Here is a 22,953-nt window from a genome sequence, read left to right as displayed (position 1 = left end):
ATATAAATTAAATAATGAGAAAAAACCTCGAAGGATGATGAAAGGAGGAAGAGCGCCAATCAGACCGCCATTGGAACAGTGTTGGAAATGGTCATTGCCATCTAAATCCCACTGAAAAAACAATTGATGCTACCATCGAGAAATTTAATGATAAGCGGCTGTTGCGATAACTATTTGCAAAGATTATCCGAAAGACATGAGAGAATATCATCGATTATTATCAGTTAGTAATATTTGATGTACAACATAATCGCATTGACACACTGCTTAAGCAACGGTACCAGATATTTGACAAATTTGGGAATTTCAGGCGCTGTATAGTGAAGGACATGAACACCTCTCTGCAAAACCTAACATAATCCAATGTAAATTCCTCCATAGTATTAGTGCCGTTTCTATTCTAATCTTTGATGATGACTTATGTGAAAATTGTTACTGAATACATAATAGTATTAGAATATTAAAATTAAAATGAATTATATTTAAAATTTAAAACTTGCGATCAAAAGCCATTATAGAATTATTAAGAGAATTTAATTTTATTTAATAAAATATAATTCATTTTAATTTTAATATTCTAATACAGTTTACTTAAATATATACATATGTCTGTATAATAGTATCTCTGTACGTATGCTTATTTTTGTAGATGTTCGTCTGTGTATATTTATTGTGTACATATGTGTGTATATGTAAATATATATATATATATATATATATATATATATATGTCTGCATTAGTCTATCACCCCACCCCCACTTAACTGATAGCGACACGTAACTCTTGATGTCAACGAACACACTTGAAATCTTCTTTTCCTAAAACGTTGAAAATCAGTGTATAAAGAGAACCCCTCCCCCCTATACCCACTTTCTTATACAATCCACAGTTCCAGTAAAATTATGACCCACTTTAATCATTTCAGATTTATACCCAGTTGTTCAGCTATTTTTGAATAATCTTCCAATAGGTTGTAATGCGGTCTCTCCATTTTTATCCTCTTTTTAGAGAGCTCGTAACATTTTATTTATTTATTTATTTATTTATTTTAAGGGTTCCTTTTTACTTTTTTTCAATTCCTTTCAAATTTTTCCATTTTTCTTTGTGACGTCGAGAGGTTCCAGGTCGCCTAAGGTAGTCTCATTGACTGAAACAGATGGCTATTTGTAGCGACCATATGTAACTGTTTGCTCTCAGATATTTTGCTCTTTTTATTGAGCACTATTTAACAACCTTATTGTCTTCATTAGTCCCGACTTTTGAACACATCAAATCTGATATATATATATATATATATATATATATATATATATATATATATATATACATTCGTATTCATAGTGAAGTTTTTCTTGCGCATTGCATAAAAGCATGGGGCGCTGCTTGACATACAGAAAAGTTGAAAGTAAGACTCTTTGTTGCCACGATAGAAACAGTCTTCTATGATGCTAAGGCATGGACTCTTTTTTATTACATTTTCACCCCAAACAAGGCGCATTGCCACATTGTTGTAGGGGGCTACTATCAGGGCCATAAGCATCAGGGTTACTGTGTAGGAAGTTGGGCTGTAAGATATCGGTTCACGTTGCAATTGAACTTCTGCATGTCAGTACAGTCGGGGAAGCAGGGATCCGGAAGGGAATTCCAAAGTCTAGCTGTTCTGGGGAAGAAACTGCTGGAGTAAAAGGCTCTCTTGCATCTAGGGATCTCTACTGTGAAGGGGTGGCATTTAGCTGCTTGTTGGGTTTGTCGGGGGTACTTACGTCGAGGGGGCACAAGTACTTGCAGTTCGTCACAGCATTCACCGTTAAAGTACTTGTAGAACAGGCAGAGGGATGAATGAAACAGAGGCTGAAGTTTAACTGACAGTTCAGCACCTATCAGATTGGCGACTCTCTTTTGAATCTTGTCTAGGAGTGAGAGACAAGCAGCAGATGCACCAGCCCAAATATGACAACAATACTCCATACATGGGCGAATGGTGGCCTTATAGAGGTATAGGATACTTTCAGGCGTTAATAGCTTTCTAGCACGGTAGAGAGAACCCAACTTCGTCGCAGCGGTCCTGGCAATGTTCTCAGTGTAATTGTTCAACTCATGTTTCCTGTGAACGCTATGCTGAGGAGTTTAAAAGATGTACTTTCAGATAGAGTCATTGGCCATTGATATTGACAGTAGAGAAAGCTTCTTGTAGTTATTGAAGGAAACAAGTTCAGTCTTGGCAGTATTGAATGTGACCATCCATTTTTGTCCCCATTCCACTACAGATTGGAGGTCATCCTCTACTGTTTCTGCCATTACTTTAGATATGTGTTCATTTGTTTTCCTGTCGTGTCTGTTATAGAGCGTGGTATCATCAACATACATACCCATGTTATGAATATTATGAATAACAGAGGTCACAAGGATAGACACCTGATGCACTCCCGCATTTATATCATATTGTTTAGATGTACGACCGGGAAGGACAACCTGGATTTTCTCTTATCTAAGAAGGATCTAATTATGTTATGTATTCTTCCAGTGATGCCGTATGATCTTATTTTCTTGAGAATACCCTCATGCCATACCCTGTCAAAAGCCTTAGATATATCTAGAGCTACCGCTCTACCTTCCCCACTTTGTCCAATGACTTGTATATACGTTCTGAGATTGCAGTTGGGATGTCTGCTGTGGAACGGGCTTGCCTAACTTCATATTGTTTGTCAGTCAGAAGTTTAGCATCTGTAAGGTGATGGACTAGAGCTTGGTTAATTATGGTCTCAAATATTTTGGCGAAAAGTTAGAGGAGGCTAATGGGGCGATAATTTACTAGGTCAATTCTTTCGCCAGAATTCTTGAAAACTGGTACTACAGAAGCAGTTTTCCAGAAGGCAGGAAAGCAAGATTCATTAAGGCATTTGTTGTAAAGTTTGGAGAGAACTGGAGCTACTTCGGCTGAGCACTTTTTTTAATAGACCAGCCAGGATGATATCAGGTCCACATGCTTTTGCAGTGTCAAGCTTTCTTATGATAGCATGCACCTGAGCAGGGGTGATTTTCAGATCGTCTAGTGTGGCGTTTGTCTGCAAAGGAAAGTCAGGGAGGGGTTTGTTAGCAGAGTCCAGTGTGGAATCGGAGGCAAACCGTCTGGCAAGCATATTAGCATTCTCAGTTGCTGAGCAAACAACCTCATGATTGTTGGATAGTGGGGGAATTGTTGATTGCCCATTATTTACTACACTTTTGTAGATTTTCCAGAAGTCTCTTTTGTTTTTTTTTACAAGGTAGTCACCACTTATCAAGGCTTGGAAGCCACTCGGGGATAAGGGTTATTGTGTGTACAGTACGTTAGTGTTGGAGATTTGATAAAGTGTCTTACTTAAGGAGGCGGTTCATCAGTAATTTGTTTATGTTGAACTTAAAGATATCCAGGTTTAAGTAAGGTGGGAAGCAGGCAGACAGAAACAGAGTTCCACAGGTGTGCACTTCTAAGAAAGAAGCTTTGTTCATGGAATCTACGTTTTGATTTTGGTACAGATAAGGAGTGGGGAAAATTTTTGACAGTGGTTTAAGCTAGGCGGGTGTTTATCGTGAAAGATTTGTGAGAGGGACCAGAGATTGGAGTTCAGACGAGCACTTGCCATGGAAATAACGATAAAACAAAAACAGACTCGCAACGTCTCTCCTGTGGGAGAGAGGTTGCAGGGAAGAGAAAAGGGTATCACCCACTAGACCACGAAGCCTATTTTGTACTCTGTCCAGGCAGAATAGGCTGTTTTAGCAGCTCCTGCCCAGATGTGGCAGCAGTACTCCATTCTTGGGCGTACTTTGCTTTTATACAGATAGAGAATTGCATCTGTACTGAGAGGGAGAGGACTTATCACCTGAGTTCCTAAATGATGAGGGTTCCAGGGTGTTGGGAAGAAACAATTTTGTAAGTTCTAGTTGAAGCTTTTTCAGCACAATGATTGGAATGCCGTCAGGGCCAGTTGCTTTACTGGAATCAAGGTTCTTGATTAGCTTGGCGACATCACGCACAGATAGTTGTATGTTGCAGAGCGTGTTGTCTGTTATAGGAGGTAATACGAGGAGTTGATGGCCTTCGTCGCATAGGGTAGAATTAGCTGCAAAGTTCTTGGCAAATAGTTTGGCCTTGTCTGATGCTGACAAGATGACCCAAGGTCTATTCATAATGGTTGGGATAGAATGCACGCTTCTGTTCAGGATCCTGTTTGCTATTTGTCAAAACTGGCGGGAACCAAGCCGCTGCTCAGCTACTTTGGATTTAATGGACTGAGCATTTTTATTACTCTTTTGCAGTTGATTGCTGGCAGTCCTGAAAGCAGCTTTAGTCTCAGTGCATCTATTACGTTGGTAGCTATAGGAAAAAGGTATTAATGTGCGCTATGGCAGCAGCACATTCTGGGGAGAACCATGGCTCGCTGTTAGGTTTTTGTTGGAATTTTTGAATGGTATGAATTGGTCTATGCCTACAATTAGCCATTCAGTCAGGTCTGATACTATGGAGGACACATCTTTTTTAAACATGGAATGCAGTGGTAGATCGGATATAAGTGTACGGAAGCTATCCCAGTCAGCGGTAAAGTATCGATATACAGTACGGTGGAGAGGTACATCTCCAGACTTATTGCATTTCATTTTTATCTTAACTGATAAAACCGAGTGGTCGGAAGATCCCAGAGGAGACAGAACGGAACTTGAAAATAGCTCAGGGGAATTTGTGAGAAAAAGATCTAGAAGGCTAGCATACTGACCGAAAGAATCGGGCACTCGGGTGGGTTCGTGGACAATCTGGGTGAGGTCATAGGCAATGAAAATCATGACAGAACCTTCCCTCATCTTCTGTCTTGTTAGAGTAAGTCAGCCATTCCGCATTGTGGACACTGAAGTCACCACAAATGTGGATGTTAGCTGAAGGGTGAGCAGACAGGATGTGATCAATTTTTTCAAATATGCTCTTAAGGATAGTAACTCCGCTGTTGTGGGCGCGATAAAGAGAGAATATAAATGCAGTGGTGTAAGCAAGTGCAACCCGGAAGCACATATAAGGTAAATCAGGGTCGTCTCTGGAGATATCCCTACCACACGGAAAGCCATCTTTAATGTAGGCACATATTCCATGTCCATTGCGATCTTGGGGGTCAGATTTAGGTGTTAAGTTAGAGTATCCTTTAATTATGAATTCGTCAAGGGAAGCGGTCGGCCTAATGCCAGTTTCACTTAGGAAGAATATGTCTGGTTTCGTCTCCTGTAATTCAGTTTCAACCTCTGGAAGGTTGGAACGGAGACCTCTGATGTTGGAGAAGGAGACATGGTAGTAGGGGTCTACGTTGGAGGATGGGGTTCTAGGTTTACACGTGTTATTTTCTGGAGGTATTTCATGTTGAGGATTGGGATTTGTGGAACAGGTCGACAGGCTTGGTTAGAGTAGGACAGCGAAGGAAGGTAAGAGAGAAAAGGAGAGGAAGATTTTTTTGTAGTTATGAAAAGGTAAAGCCATAACAATTACCCACTAGTATGGCATCGAGAGGCCCCACTCGAAACTACTGCATGGTTCAGAGTCCATTCACCAAATGGCAATACAGCAGCCCCAGTATTTTGCACCTGCTGATAGGACGGCCTCCTTAGTGGTTAATCCAAGGTTCGGGTCCCTGACTATCAGGCAGATAACATCAGCCCAGATGAAACGTTTACCTCCAGCACCCTTACTAGTGACATGGCCACAAGGATAGACATAGGAACAGAACATTTTCGACATCGCAAGCTACTGTTCACAAAGTACTGTCTGGAGAGCTGCTTTTTCTTCACCCTTTGTCAGAAACATCACTCATTGGAAATGAGGACTGAGGGGCAAATAATAGGAAGCGAGAGTAACGAGATCTGCGTTGTCTACTCTTCCTAATTTCTGTGCTTCGATGTGTTTGTTTTGGTGGTTTCAGTAAATTCTCTCTTAGCTGTCGCTATTTCTTTCTTACAGTTATTTCTGGCTTCTATGTACTTCTGTCTGTTTTAACTCGACTTATGTCGGTTAAATTTGCGGTACGCATGCTGCCTTTGCACTATGGCAGCTGCATAAGTTGAAGTGAACCATTGAGGAGAGTGGGGTTTGCTACAGAATTTGCGTGTGGGAACATGAGCTTCAATTGCCGCTTTGAACCATTCAGTGGTCTCATTTGCGCAATGTTCAGCAGGAAGTGAAAAGATATTTTGCCATGGAGCGTCCCTGATGGCTTCCCAGTCAGCCTTTTTATAATATCTCGTTGTTTTGAGCAGTGGCTCTTCAGTTTTAGCTCTTGAGTTTAGGGCGATTTCAACCATTACTACTGCATGATCGGCGTTTCCAAGAGGGCTGTGGGCATTCGTTACACAGTCATCGGGAACTGTGGTCAGAAACTGATCTAGAAGTGATGCATGTTGTTCTTGCTGGTCTGGGAAACGGGTTGAAAACGTAACCATCTGTGATAGGGAGTGAGATATAGAGAAGTTACGTTTTGTGGTATCAGCTGCGTCTGTGTAAGTAGAAAACCCAAGCCAATTGCTGTGGTGGACATTGAAGTTACCAAATACATGCACTTGTGCGCTAGTGTCTTACAAATGTGCTGGAGAAGAGACTGGATGGCTGTTACATACGGATGCTCAGAAACCATAGTAGCCAGTTTTAGTCTCCCCTCCCTCAAGGACAAAGGTTTGGAGGAAATCTCAGATATTTTGTAATTCATATGCAAGATTATAAAATAAATGACTATTATTGAAACATTTTATGGCTGCAAAAAAGTGACAAAACTAGGCACTGGATGATGGATGATCCCCTTAATGTGCTACCTTGAGGGCAAATGTCAAATATTCCACTACACAATTCAGGTCATTAACTTTCCAACGAGCCTTCATTTGTTAAATTTTGATGTATAGTCTCTGAAATTTAGAACTTATAAAATTGCCAGAAAAGGTGGTATATATATATTTATATATATGTGTGTGTGTGTGTGTGTGTGTGTGTGTGTGTGTGTGTGTGTGTGTGTGTGTGTGTGTGTGTAGATTTCTTGTTGTTCTTTCTTTTGAAGATAAATACAGTTAAATAGCGTCTTCTCCTAGAAAATCGCCCATATTTTATTTGGGTGTGAATAAATATTTTAATTTATTTTTTTTATTTTTTACAAACTGTAATTTACGGGCATGCATGTTCTGAGGTTCCTACCTCTTTTCAGTGTATATATTATATATGTGTGTGTGTGTGTGTGTGTGTGTGTGTGTGTGTGTGTGTGTGTGTGTGTGTGTGTGTGTGTGCTCGTAGCCAAATGGAATATTTAAATGTTCATAGTTTTGGTTCTATGAGAGGAAACTGCATGAAATTTGCAGGTTTTTTGATAATTATAATACTATTGTCTGGTTAAAATTTTATGACAATTGGTAAAAACGAACCTATATTTTTAAACCAATAAAATATGCTTACGTATGTATAGTGTCCTGGCAAGTCAGCTTTAGTTTTGCTACTTTGGGATGAATTTTGCTTAGGTCTTTTTTTTTTTTTTTTTTGCTTGATTGCCTCCCCGGTAGCCTTGCTAGGCCGCTAATATATACATTATTTCATGTATTCACATAGAATGTTATAAAGAGATACTATATTTTATGTATAGGTTTTCAGTATTTACTTTAAATACATAACTTAATACTTAGTTAATACTTTACTAGGTATTAAGTTATTGAAATATGTATATATGGCAATTAAGGTAAACATCAATTTCTTCGTTTCCTCTTCGTAAAGATTCTCAACCTAAAATCCTGAGGAATCTTTATGATAAAGTTAGAATGAAATTGTTAACACAGAGGAACACAATTTTGGGGTTTTCATATAAAAATTGAGGGTAAAATATTTATCTATAAAACTACCGAAATCTCGTGAGGGCGGGGAGTGCATTGTCCGGTCGCACAATACGCTTAAACATGATATTTTAATTTATGCAGATTGCGTATGTATTATTATAGATCAATCTTCTATTGAATAGTATATATTATGAGGCATTATTTTCTAGGTAGACTAATTCGCAAAAGAATAAAACTTAAAGAATAATGTCCTTCATCAAATTCCGTCTGTGTTTGTTTACAATATCACGTCAGCTGATATGTAGGCTTGACAATGAATAGCCAGGAAAAGTCCCTTTTGATTAATGTTAAGTTTTAATATATGCAAACGAAGAAATGATTTGCGACGATTTTAAATGGTACCTCTTCTTTTATTGTAGATTGAATACATAAATAAAAAAATTGTTGAACTGGAATTATTCGATCTGTAGTCGAATGCTCTACCATTGAGTTATATCTTCAGATGACGATCAACCTGTCTTTTTTATTTTTTTTAAGTAGAAATGATTTGCTGAGACTCTTTCACTTGGCCGATGTAACGTAAAATATTCCCCTGTAAAAATTCTTCTTTTTATCTATAAGGGAGAAAACTTATTTTAAGATCAGATTCTTTCGATTTTCGATACTTATCGGATTAATTTCTGTAAGAAAACATATCTAAGAACACTGCCAGATATATAAATAACCTTTGTGGGAAATTTGCAAAAGATAGACTCAGCTGTTTAAAAACCTATGATGAAGGACACACACACACACATAAAATGACTTTATATATTAGTAGGAATATTTAATAAAAAATAAAATCCTTCCCCTTTTAAACAGTTCGTATGCCACATAAAAGTAGCACATGCCCTATGTATATGCTTTACGGTAAAATTATATCCGAGTTTTTAAGAATAGCTTGTGTTACCTTTAAATTAATAGATGTTATAACCCCGGTCTCTATCTTAGTAATAAGAATAATTAAGCAAGGTGATATTAAAAGTACAATTATACAATCACACTATGTCGAATCTTAAATTATTACTTATATACATATTATATATTAGAATTTATCCATTTTTTTTTTTTTTTTTGTAAAAATGGATCGCTATATCGCAACACCGAGTATTAAAAGTAAAGTTTCTTTTTTTCTAACAATAATGTCTGCCAGCATCTTTAAACTTTTTCCGTTCTTTCATTTCAGATCCCATTAAATCGTCTTCATTTAAACGTCGCCAACAAGAAGCACACTTCCTGATGATGGAAAAAATAGTTGCCCGCCATTTTTTGGAAGAGGTTCGTATTTAAAACTATTACAAACTCTTTCTAATTATATAAAATATACTTAGTTTAATGATCGTATTCGTATGCTTGTGACTAATACAAACCCTCATATCTATCGTGAAATACATTTTTATGAATATTCAAACGAGATCTTCAGTGATGCACTGCCCTTATTACCGGTTTCAGGTTTCGTATTGTAGTGGATGAAACAGCTACACTGACCTGACTCCGGACATACCAGATCGTCTTCTTGAAAACTGTTAGCTACGAGTACTTGTGCCAATATTGAAAAAACAATGGTGTGTTCTGCTAATCTTCAGCCTATCTTTTTAACGACGAGTTATTGTGAGTGATGACAAATTGATTTGAAATAAATTGTATTTTTTTTTTTGCAAATGTTGATAATATTATAATTCAACGTTATATTGTTATAAGATAACTTTAATTCAGCGTTATGTTGTTATAATATAATATTAATTCAACGTTATATTGTTATAATATAATTTTAATTCAATGTTATAATATAACTTTAATTCAACGTTATATTGTTATAATATAATTTAAATTCAACGTTATATTGTTATAATATGATTTTAATTCAACATTATATTGTCATAATATAATTTAAATTCAACGTTATATTGCTATAATATAATTTTAATTCAACTTTATATTGTTATAATATAATTTTAATTCAACTTTATATTGTTATAATATAATTTTAATTCAACGTTATAGTGTTATAATATAATTTTAATTCAACGTTATATTGTTATAATATAACTTTAATTCAACGTTATATTGTTATAATATAATTTTAATTCAACGTTATATTGCTATAATATAATTTTAATTCAACGTTATATTGTTATAATATAATTTTAATTCAACTTTATATTGTTATAATATAACTTTAATTCAACGTTATATTGTTATAATATAATTTTAATTCACCGTTATATTGTTATAATATAATTTTAATTCAACTTTATATTGTTATAATATAATTTTAATTCAACGTTATATTTTTATAATATAATTTTAATTCAACGTTATATTGTTATAATATAATTTTAATTCAACGTTATATTGTTATAATATGATTTTAATTCAACGTTATATTTTATAATATAATTTTAATTCAATGTTATATTGTTATAATATAATTTTAATTAAACGTTATGTTGTTATAATATAATTTTATTTCAACGTTATATTGTTAAAATATAATTTTAACTCAATGTTATATTGTTATGATATAATTTTAATTCAATGTTATATTGTTATAATATAATTTTAATTCAACGTTATGTTATTATTATGCTAATTTTGAATGAATCAACATTAGTTTCTTATATGCTATTATTTTTTTAATGACGCGTCAACAAGTATTAGCCAATGTGCTTAAGTAAACGTTTTCTTGTGAAGGATACAAAAAACATCAAAGTTACATTTGATTTTGTCCTACACATCATTTCCTATTAAGTTCTTGTCCAGGGTTTTGATCGTTTTTGCCAAATCGATTTGGATGCAACTATCCTTTCCTTTAAATCTATATTACAATTAAAAGTTATTTTTTTCTTTTATTTCCTTGTCTGTTTGCTGTCAGTCAGTTGGCTTAAATATACGTGTGTGTATATATATATATATATATATATATATATATATATATATATATATATATATATATATGTATATATATATATATATATATACATATATTGTTTCTTGTGTGCGGGGCGTTTCTCATTCTGCAGAGTGCTTGCCCCGCATGCAAGAAGCTCGGATTTCGAATCCTGAGTTCGGATGTGTCTAACTGATGTGCCCAAATGAGGGCGAAATTTGAGTTTTGGACTTCCGGTTCAGTGACTGTCATGGCTCTTGTGGGCTGCCCTGTTGTTTGACTGTGGAATTTATTATTATTATATATATATATATATATATATATATATATATATATATATATATATATATATATATATATATATGTATATATATATGCTAGCAAAAGTACCCATCGTTGACTGGGTTCAAAAACAGCTTATAGAAAATGGACTCTGATTTATGAAAGTATGATAGGTTATGAAAAGGAAGGGTTGTAAAGAGATAGCTTCGAAATTGGGGGTATCAAAACCAAAGCAAAATATGATGAAAGTAAAAATAAAATAGATAAACCCCATAATTTATTATACCATACCTGTTCATACTGAAACACTTAACACAATATTCTGTGGATCTATATTAAAAAAAACCTTGTTAAACTTTGTGACATATTTCCATTCTATGGAGGTCAGGCGCGAACGTACACCCTATAATTTTATTATACCATATTTCTTCAAGCTGAAACATAATTATCAAAGTATACTTACGCAGATAGATATGAAAAGTCTTTATTAAAGTTTGTGCCTATTTCCATTCTATGGAGGCCAGGCGCGAACGCAGACCCCACAATTTTATTATACCATCCCTATTTAAGTTAAAACATACTTATCAAAGTATTATTATGTACATCTATATCAAAAACACTTGTAAACGTTTTTTTTAAATTTATGGACCAGGCGCGAACGCAGACCCCACAATTTTAATGAACCACTGTTCTGCGTACCCATTCCTGTGTCTCGATACATCTTCTATCATTATATGTGATTAGTTTTCTATAATAGTCAACCATATAGGAGTCTATTCGTGACCAGACACACACACACACAAACATTCAGTTTTATATTATATTATATTATATTATATTATATTATATTATATTATATTATATATATATATATATTTCTGTAGACATATATTTTCTTATAATATATACCAATCCTTATTTAAGAAGCTCAATGTAATTACAGAGCAAGATAGTGAATAAATGACAAAGTGTTTAAAGTTCAAAATGGCGTAATGGATACATATTAAAGGTATTTGCAGCTTCTCTCCCAATTTTTTGATTTTCACTTTGATTGTCAACTCACATTTTAATTCCTTTTGACGGATTAATTGTTAATATTTCTTCTGATGAGTTAAGTGCATAATAGATTTACTGATTGATATATTAATTAAGTGATTGGTTTTGCGATACGAAACAGATATTGTAAATGTCAACTGAATTAAAGGAATAAATTATAAGATGGTCAACGTTGCGAATTTTGGAGTATAGTTTTTTTGTCATTTACTATATATATATATATATATATATATATATATATATATATATATATATATATATATGCTCTTTGTGTAAACAAATCTAGCTTAGGTATTGGGACGATGTCAAAACATCGTTAATTCACTACCCGCACAGCCGCGCGGTTGGGTTTCGATCCTGGCCTGAAGTAGTTGCCTGTTTAGCCGCACTGATGGGCTGTAATACAGCGAAACAGTACTGTATGTGGATGACTATATATATATATATATATATATATATATATATATATATATACTCATACACACACATATATATTTGTATGTTTGTGTGTGTGTGTGTGTGTGTGTGTGTGTGTGTGTGTGTGTGTGTGTGTGTGTGTGTGTGTGTGTGTGTGTGTGATACTTTTGGGGGTACGCAATTTTAATATTGCAACTATGAAGGGAAGACTTTTATAATTCATGATTAAAAGTAAAATGCGTAAAATATGATAAACCAAAATAATTTTTTAAAAAATTTTTAAAAAGGGGCTAAGAAGAGGAAAGAAAAATAAAGCGGTTTTGTCTTTTTCTGTATCGGGGGATTTAAAGAAGAAAAATCGAAAATATATACAATATTAAAATATATACAATAGTAAAATAAAGTTACGTTACGTAATGGGTGATACAAAGGGGGGGGCGATTAAAATAAAGCAACTTCACGATATATTCGAATATCTTATAGGTTAATCACGCTCGAACCTCAGAGACATTGACTCTGCCTTCTCAACGGAATGTGAAATCTCCAAGATCTTTAAATCGATTTTTGAGTGAGGATTGAAAATGGGTTCGTGCTGAAGTTCACTGCATATGACGATGTTTTAATGAGATGGTCAGTTATTGAAGACCCGTATGTGTTGGCAAGTAAGTCGATTGTTCGGTATGTCCCATTTCTGATTTTGCCTGGTACGTGCTGTTGGACTCTCCCATCCAATCTCAAAGTTGTTCGACCCACATAGTTGGCATCGTAACTACACTCAAAATGGTAAATTACATTAATATTATGATGGAGGAGAGTTGAGCATTGTAGAGAACAGAACGCTCACATTCTGAGCAAAATAACATTTTTGAACCGCTGAGCTAATTTTTCTGGCGAATTTCTCACTTACTGTCCCTACAAACGAAGATATATTCGACATTTATTTACTGTTTGAACTTTAGTCTCAGAGAACTCAGTTATTTTTCTTTGCATAACTGACCTAATCACAGCAAGAGGGTATCCATTCTTGGATAAGGAATCGGTAATTATTTTAAATTCCTCATCCAAGTTTGATTTTTAACAAATCATAATGTATTAGGGTCCAAATTAAATTGATCTTACGGTTTGGGGGGCAAAAATGAATTCTAGCGTGTATACAGCCCAGAAAAATCTACATTTACGGGTATTGATGTAAGGTAACTAGATGTTATTTTGGTTACCAATACATCAAGGGAAGCTATGGACGAATTATACTCTCCTTCGTGAGTATAATTTAACGTGGGATGCATTTTGTTGAGTAGAGAGAAAATTTTTTACCTCCATTTGGTTATTGAAGAGACAAAATGTGTCGTCCACACATCGAAAATAGACTAATGGCTTCATGGGTCCAGAAAGTAATTGCTCGTCATTGAAAGCCACGAAAAGTTTTTCAAGAACCAAATGAAGGCAAAAAAAATTCTCCATATTCTTGGGGAGTGGGATCTGCTATAAAAAAAACTTCATGCCAGACAAACACAAGACGATGTCTTTATATATTGATTTATTACACTCCCAGGAATCTCGTCTTCTGGAATGGAATCAACGTTTCTCTGCATCCATTTGGAGACCGTCGACCCATTGTGGGGAGACCTGTTTAACCCATCTTGCTTCCTCGGTGACTCAAAACTAACTCATTAAACTTAACTCAGCTTATTCAAACCGGAACCCTTGACCCGTCACATTCGGTCTCCATTCGGATACTTCCGGTGCAAATTGACCAGTCAACCAAGTTTGATACATGTCGCAACATGACCCTTTGAACCTTTCTCCACCTGCATGTTCGCTCAACTTATTGTTTCCCTCGATTCAATCTCTGTTATTTACTACGCTAGATAGATAGATAGATAGATAGATAGATAGATAGATAGATAGATAAACAGAAAACTGATTAAATACTTTCTACTCGGCGTTTCCCGGCGTTTACCTTACATAACTTTACTTTCGTTTTATTTGTTTTATTTTCGCTCTCACTTAACTATATATATGTATATATATATATATATATATATATATATATATATATATATATATATATATTTAAATAAGGGAGTAGTCACCAACAATGTGTATTTTTAAACATTATTTTATTATTCAGTGTCTTGGTTTTTCATTGAGAATTATGTTTGGATCATTGCAATAATGTTTTTAAGTCATTGAAATCGTTTACGATCGTTTCAGACGGTCTGTGATGCGTCCTCGTCAGAAATTATTTTCAAATGTGTAAAAATGGCGATTTTCGTATATATATATACAGTCTTGGAAGTTTTTAACATTGAAAACTATACAACAAAAATATATTTTTATCATTCGTTAGAAAACCATTTAGTCAGTACGTCATTCAATCACCTGCAACCACGGTATCAACTTGTTCTCTCGAATTCACTATAGTACCAGTAATAATTTATTTTTAAGGGATCATCAGTTGTTTACCATGAAACACTATTTCGGGGACTTAATATATATATATATATATATATATATATATATATATATATATATATATATATGTTATATATTCGGGGGAGTCATAAAGGAGATTTTGTCAAGGAGATTCGTGTACGTGATCGTCTAGTTTCTAATCTTATTGTTCATGTCTTCGTGAAGTGTGTGTTTGTGTACATGCATTTCTTAACATACCTTTATTCATGTGTCGTCGGTTGTTCCTCTGGTTTTCATTGTCTCTTGGAGGGGAGCTGGCCTGTTGGATGAAGAATTCACTCCAAGATGACAATTAAGGTTTTTATGTTTTTATTCACCTTCCAAAGGTCGACACAGAATGGAGGTGAACCTTGCTTGTTTGATGATACACGTCAGCGTCCTCCCCAGCCCAGGGGGGGGGACAGCTGAAAAGCCGTCTGTCTTATTCAACACCCGAAAACCCAACTGCCAAGAAAGAATCAGCTAACCTCACCACATGATACCACGTCATCTGGTCAGCTGACCCTTCTTTTGCAAACGTGTCCACTGTCCACGTTATTCACCTCTCTCTCTCTCTCTCCCTCTCTCCCTCTCTCCCTCTCCCTCTCTCTTTCTCTATTGTCTAATAGAGACACACAGAGAGAAAATAGAAAGAGTAAGAAAGCCAGAGAGGGGGGGGGAGAGATGCTCTTTAACATATATATATATATATATATGAATTTCAATTAAGTTTACCAAGATAATTCAAGATGGCAAATCTAAGGTATATTATAAATATTAAAGAGTTAATATTTATAAAGTAATCTCAACCGGATGTAAAAGCTCGATTAAACCAAATAGGAAATAGAGCTTATAATAAGTATTTCATTAAATACTTTTGCAAGCAAAATGCGTTCCCGTATTTTGCTAAATCCTACCCTTTAATGACAAGGAAGGTATTTCTTCGAAACTCCGCGTATTGAGAACTATCCACTTATTTTGTGCTTCTTTTTTAAAATTATATGTTTTTAACTCCTTTTCAGAGTGTTTTTAACATGTTTTATTAACTACTTGTTCTTATATATATATATATATATATATATATATATATATATATATATACATACATATATATATATATGTATATGTATATATATATATAGTAAGTTATAAAATATATAAGCCTGACGAATTCTCACAAGAATGAAACGCGGGATATTCTGTGTAGCTTAATTGCCATATATATTTTATAACTTACTAGCTAGCTCTACCTATGTATTGAGCACTGTTGAAGTAAATACTGAAAATTTACGCATAAAATTATATTTTCGTATATTAATTTATGTGTAAACGGAGTAGTTATACATACACATATACAGTATAAGTGTGTTTATTTATAGAAACACTATTGGCTGCATATGTGTATACATATTTCAGCTATAATTTTATTCCAACCCCGACTTTCTCAGGACAACAGTATCAACTGCTACGGATGTGGAATTCTTTAATAAAACGTTTTTTGACCAGGGAATGTAGGAGGCATAGGAAGAAAAACTTAATAGTTATGGTACTTGTTAGCTTTTATTTTTTAGCAATGCAAAGGTTCATACATCATATTTATTTGGTCCTGAATATGACCTTAAACTATATTAAACTAAATTATATTTCAACTAAATTATATTTAAACTAAATTAGGAAAAAATGATGAAGTGTGGGAGGAATGTAGGAGGCGTAGGAAGAAAAACTTAATACTTGTTAGCTTTTTTTTTTTAGCAATGCAAAGGTTCATACATCATATTTCTTCTATTGATTTTACTTTCATCCTCATCTATTTATGATTCGGTTATACTATTTGACCTTGTCCCCAGCTATTCGCGGCAGTATAAATTAACCTCGACATGTCCTTAAAAATAGATGCAGGTCCATCTAGTAATATGCTTATTAAATCTAATACCCCAACAAGCTAATGAAGAAAAACTGTCATCCACCGCCACGCACACACGCACGTATTTGTATATATACATCAATGTAGATACTTATATCTATATATATATATGTGTGTGTGTGTGTGTGTGTGTGTGTGTGTGTGTGTGTGTGTGTGTGTGTGTGTGTGTGTGTGTGTGTGTGTGTGTGTGTGTGTGTGTGTGTGCTTTGTAGTAATGGATGAAACATGGATCCATCACTTAACTCTTAAGTCAGATCACCGAGATCACTAAGTTGGCAACGGCAGGTAAAATTTGCCTCAAACGAGAAAACATCCAAATATTAGTAGATAACATTTTGAGGCTCCGTATTTTTTTAGATAACTAAGGTAATTACGTCGTCTATTACGTTGAAAAAAGAAACTGGGGGTTATTATGTAGAATTATTGGTTTGTTGAAAGAGAAAAAATCGTCCCTCAACGTCTAGAAATGAAAAAGGAAAATGTACTCATTAACAACGGCAACATAATGCGTTTCAAGTCGATCGCAAAGATGGCAAAATTCGCACAAATTGCCCTTCCAAGTATCGTGCCAATCACCCTATTATCCGGATCAGGCACCTAGCGAGTACTGGGTGTTTGCAGACCTCAAAGGAATGCACCAGGGAAAAAGATTTGACTCCAGTGAAGAAGTTGATATTAAAAACCGAGACATGTTTTGAAGCCAAAGAGAAATTGTTGTATAAAAAATTGTTGTATAAAAAATTGTTGTACAAAAAATTGTTGTATAAAAATTTTTTGTACAAAAATTGTTGTATAAAAAATTGTTGTACAAAAAATTGCTGTATAAAAAATTGTTGTATAAAAAATTGTTGTACAAAAAATTGTTGTACAAAACTTGTTGTACAAAAAATTGTTGTATCGAATTGTTAGAGAATAATAACCTTAGAAAGAAAACTATGAATAAAGCTGAATTATACCTGAAAGTTGTTTTATGAGTTACTCGTCTAGCTGAAACCACTATCAATAATTTCCCTCACTCTTTATCTGTGCCTAAACCTAAATGTAGATTCCATGAACAAAGCTTCTTTCTTAGAACTGCACACTTGTGGAACTCTCTTCCAGTTGTCTGGTTTCCAGCTGACTACAATCTGATTGTCTTCAAGTCCAACGTAAACAAGTTCTTATTGAACCCTCCCCCTACGTAATCCAATTTACAAAATTTCCACTACTTATGTTTACTACGCTATAATCACATTACACATTAACCCTTATCCTCGAGTGGCCTAGAGTATATCCATTAACCTTTATCCTCGAGTGGCCTCCGGGCCTTGATAAGTGATGATTCCTGTGTAAAAAAAACGTCCGGGACATATTGAGTAGTGTGTTATGTCAAGCAGATGTCTGCTCACACCCGCTTGCTTCTTGTTTATGTTAATAAGTGAGTCTTACTCGATTTTATTTTTTTTCCGTGCGAAATCCACAATGATACTTATCCCCAACTTTTATTTTGTCCTTAACTTCCGCAAATTGTATTTATCGTGGCATGACATCTTCTATTCCAAAACTCCTATTTTATTTTCGTCTAATTAAATCCCACTCCTATTTAGAGATCAACCTGTTTGATTTACGTTCTAAAAAAACGGAAAACAATGGACAGTCTGTGTTTTTAGAAAACATTTTAAGGGGTGATATGACTAATCTGTTCCTGATCTCATTTAGTTTTTCTTCGATTTTCTTTCATTTGGGATGTTATTTGTCGTTCAACACTACACTATTTTTCATTTAGGATGTTATTTGTCGTTCAACACTACACTATTTTTCATTTGGGATGTTATTTGTCGTTCAACACTACACTATTTTTCATTTGGGATGTTATTTGTCGTTCAACACTACACTATTTTTCATTTGGGATGTTATTTGTCGTTCAACACTACACTATTTTTCATTTGGGATGTTATTTGTCGTTCAACACTACACTATTTTTCATTTGGGATGTTATTTGTCGTTCAACACTACACTATTTTTCATTTGGGATGTTATTTGTCGTTCAACACTACACTATTTTTCATTTGGGATGTTATTTGTCGTTCAACACTACACTATTTTTCATTTGGGATGTTATTTGTCGTTCAACACTACACTATTTTTCATTTGGGATGTTATTTGTCGTTCAACACTACACTATTTTTCATTTGGGATGTTATTTGTCGTTCAACACTACACTATTTTTCATTTGGGATGTTATTTGTCGTTCAACACTACACTATTTTTCATGAAATTATAAATATGTTTTGTGTTCGACCAATGACGAAAGAATGAAAAGAAAAAGAGTAAGATCAAGACAAGATGACCACAGGCATCAACCCACGTCCACACTTTTAATGGCCTTGTGCCTAATTTATAAATAAATCCATTCAAAGTATAATAGCTCTTCTTTTCTCAGTCAGAGGCGAAGAAATTATTCTCAACTGCGGTATTTTTTTTATCGCAGTCGGCAGTTGGCCTTTTTTGGGAAGCTTGATATTTTTTCATAAAAAAACTGACTTTGTGTCACATCCAATCCTCGTTGGCGAGCTATAAATCAAGAAAATCTGTCGACTGCATCAGGAGAATTAGACCCCAGACATATTACTGTATATATCATTTTCAATAAAAAAAATGATTAGTGTGAAGAATTTAAGCACACACATTATCCCCATTGTGTGTATGTGTTTGCAATTGTTTCTGTGTGTTTGTATGTATCTGTGTGCATGTGTGTGTTTGTGTGTGTTTGTGTGTATTTGCATATGTTTGTGTGCGTTTGTATGTGTTTGTGCATGCATGTATGTATTTATGTGTGTTTGTGTGCGTGTGTGTGTTTGTGTGCATTTGTGTGCGTCTGTGTTTGCTTGTGTGTACTTGCATGTGTTGGTGTGTTTGTGTGCTTGCATGTGTTTATGTATGTATGTGTACGTGTATGTGTTTGCGTGTGTATCCATTACTGACAGCAAATACTACTTCGAGATAAAGCACGCACCGAATATCAAATAATTTGGGGTGGAGTTCTATTCTAATCACCAGAATTGTATTGTTTACGACAAACTCGATTTAAAGAAAAAGATGTTTTGATAAGACTAGCTAAATACCTGTCTCAATGCGGGCTCATAATACTAATATAGATTTTAATCTTTTAATACATTAAGAACTATTGTAGCGACTGAATCGCGAAGTGATTCAAACGAACGCTTAAAAGAAAATGGCTGTAACTGCTAATCTCTTTTTTTTTTGATTCGTTTGGATACGCTTTTTTCGTCACTTCCAAAAGCAAGTAAGCTTTCACAGGAACGTGTTAACTCCAAGTATTTTCAAACAATTAGAATTGTTTAAAAATCAGAAAATAACACGTCTATGCCAAAATAATAAGCCAACGCGAATTTAGAAACTCTTATAAGAACGGTAATCAAATTAGATTTTTAGAGAGAGCTTTTTTTTAGAGAGCACATTAAACAGAAACCCAAGAACGAGAAATTTCTTATTAAAAATACGTTTTATTCTTATAGAATTATAATATAAAAATATTTTCTTATAAAATTTCGTTTTTCTTAAATTTTCATTTACAAAATTTTGTTTGTGATTTTAGCTAGCACTTGGAAACTGGAGACCCTTCTATTTTTTGTTTCAATTATTTTCATTTAAATATGCATGCATGGCTATATATATATATATATATATATATATATATATATATATATATATATATATATATATATATATATATATATATATAAATCAAGACTGTAAATTAAAAATTTACAAAGAAATCTACAAATACTAAAATAATATAAGAAATCCTTAATTGCCGGATTCTTTGAAAGAATGTTATTTTTTCTTAAGAGGAAAGAAAGATATTAGAAATGACTGAGCTAAGAATTTGCTGGTTATGTCATTAGATGAAACATCACTTTATGGTAGTCATAAAATGCAAAACAAATTGTAATGTGTTTATATTGATTCAAAACATGTGAAAATGGGAAAACAAACCGAATATACGAAGTCCAGAATGCATGAAGACTTGATGGTAAATCAAAAAAAAAAAAAAGAAAAATTTTTTTAATTGTCGGAATTTACATTTTTGCAAACAAGCAAGGTAAGTCCAGAGTGTAACTAATCCGATTTAGCTGGGAAAAATCCTATGTAGAAGGGTTAAAGAAATCCTCATGCAGTTGCAGAGGATGCAACAAAAAAATGCAAGACTGGATTTTAAAATTCATCACTAGTTATGTGTCTAATGGCAAACTCACTCTCTCTCTCTCTCTCTCTCTCTCTCTCTCTCTCTCTCTCTCTCTCTCTCGCTATACATATATATATATATATATATATTTCTGTAAAAGTCTGAAGAAGCTACAGACGGCCAAAAAAAAACGGCCGGGTAGCTGAAACAATAATGTAACTTAGCAGAAAGATACGGTAATAAAAAATAAAACGCATATTTGCTCTACAACAGTATTGAGCACTTTCTTCAGTTTTTATTAATTACCACTTCCACTATATATATATATATATATATATATATATATATATATATATATATATATATTAGCAGGCCGCCCGGCATTGCCCGGTCGTAAAATATGCATAGATATTATATTTTAATTAGTGCAGAATCCTTATTGATTACAAACATAAATATCCTAGGCATTAAAAGTAACATTAAATTCCATGAAAAAAAAATTGAGAAAACTAACAGAAACTGAAAAACATGCATGCGAATTTATGTTTTTGTCTAAACAGTTCACTTCTTGTAAGTAAAAAAAAAATCCTTGAGCTGAGATCGAAACCAAATCCAAAAAACAGTGAGTCAAGCACGATAACTGTTACATCAGCTTGACATGACTTTCAAATTGTGGATTCAAACCAACTCATACTTAACATAAGGAAGCAGTCATATTTCATGATTGCGCATGCGTAGTTGTGAAACATTTGAACATAGGTAAAAATCCGATAGCCTCCCACGTACCAATTTTTCAGCTTTGACCCTTTAGCAACCTTTTTTCTGATGAAAACGGATTAAAAAATTTTTCACATGTCTGATTATTCTATATTCCTAATTTCAATTCTGTAGATTAAAAATTCGTTTGGTATATAGGGTGAGAAGTGTCCCCACACATATTCTCCCTTTATAGAACACTAGCAGTTCAGTCCGGCTTTGCTCGGGCCCTATGTACTGTTCATAACTTGCCCTACGTGTGAATACACTTCATGTAAGATTTCAAATGTTTAAACCAAAAACTGTCTGAGTAATTTCGTAGAGACTGCAGAGATCATTTTTCTTTTAACTTTGACGCCAATTTTGACCCCTTAACATTAATTATTTTGGTATCAAATCAAAATACAAAGTTTTACCCATGTCCAAGTTACCTACATCTAAAATTTCAAGTTTTTAGACCCAAAATTGGCAGAGGAATTTGGTAGAATCTGCAAAGGTCAACTCTTTAAACTTTGACCTTTTGGCAGCCAAATTTTCGCTCCAAAACTGATTAAAATGCTTGCCGCATGTCTGAATACCCGTTATGTAAAATTTCAAATGTTTAGACCCAAAATTGGCTGAATAGTTTGCTAGAGACTGCAAAGGTCAAATCTTTTGAACTTTGACTCTTTGGCAGCTCAGATTTTCGATGTAAACCGATTAAAAGCTTTCCCTATCTCTGAATAATCTTTATGTAAAATTTCAAATGTTTAGACCACAAATTGGCTGAGTAATTTGGTAGAGACCGCAGAGGTCAATTTCTTTTTAACTTTGACCTCAATTTTGACCTTTTAAAATTTATTGTTTTGGACTCAAATCAAATTAAAAAGTTTGATCCATGTCCAAGTAACCTACATCTAAAATTTCAAATGTGTAGACCCAAAATTGGCGGAGGAGTTTGGTAAGGTTTTCAAAGGTCAAATCGTTGAATTTTGATTCCTTGACAGCCACATTTCTGGCCGAGAACCCGAAGGCCCGAAGACAACTCGAGGATAAGGGTCAGTAAGTGTAGGCAATATCGAAGCAATCATTACTAGTTGAAATTTGGTAAATTGGATTACTTAAAGGGACATCTCATCGAG

At 34.1% G+C, this 22,953-nt stretch overlaps 1 protein-coding gene across 3 annotated transcripts in view; it reads left to right on the top strand.

Annotated features, from left to right (window-relative positions):
- Nucleotides 1-22,953, top strand: part of LOC145293304 (harmonin-like) — a 293,814-nt gene that overhangs the window by 45,383 nt on the left and 225,478 nt on the right. For all 3 annotated transcript variants that reach the window (XM_080139944.1, XM_080139937.1, XM_080139942.1), the window contains exon 2: nucleotides 9,051-9,142. In XM_080139944.1, the coding sequence (XP_079996070.1) occupies nucleotides 9,104-9,142 (39 nt within the window). In that variant the 5' untranslated portion in view covers nucleotides 9,051-9,103. The remainder of the gene's footprint in view (nucleotides 1-9,050; nucleotides 9,143-22,953) is intronic.

The sequence above is a fragment of the Euprymna scolopes genome, chromosome 14 (genome assembly GCF_053919585.1).
Source record: "Euprymna scolopes isolate OS-2025 chromosome 14, ASM5391958v1, whole genome shotgun sequence".
Lineage (NCBI taxonomy): Eukaryota > Metazoa > Mollusca > Cephalopoda > Sepiida > Sepiolidae > Euprymna > Euprymna scolopes.
The sequence above is the reverse complement of the archived record's forward strand: the minus strand, read 5'-3'. Positions and strand labels throughout refer to the sequence as shown.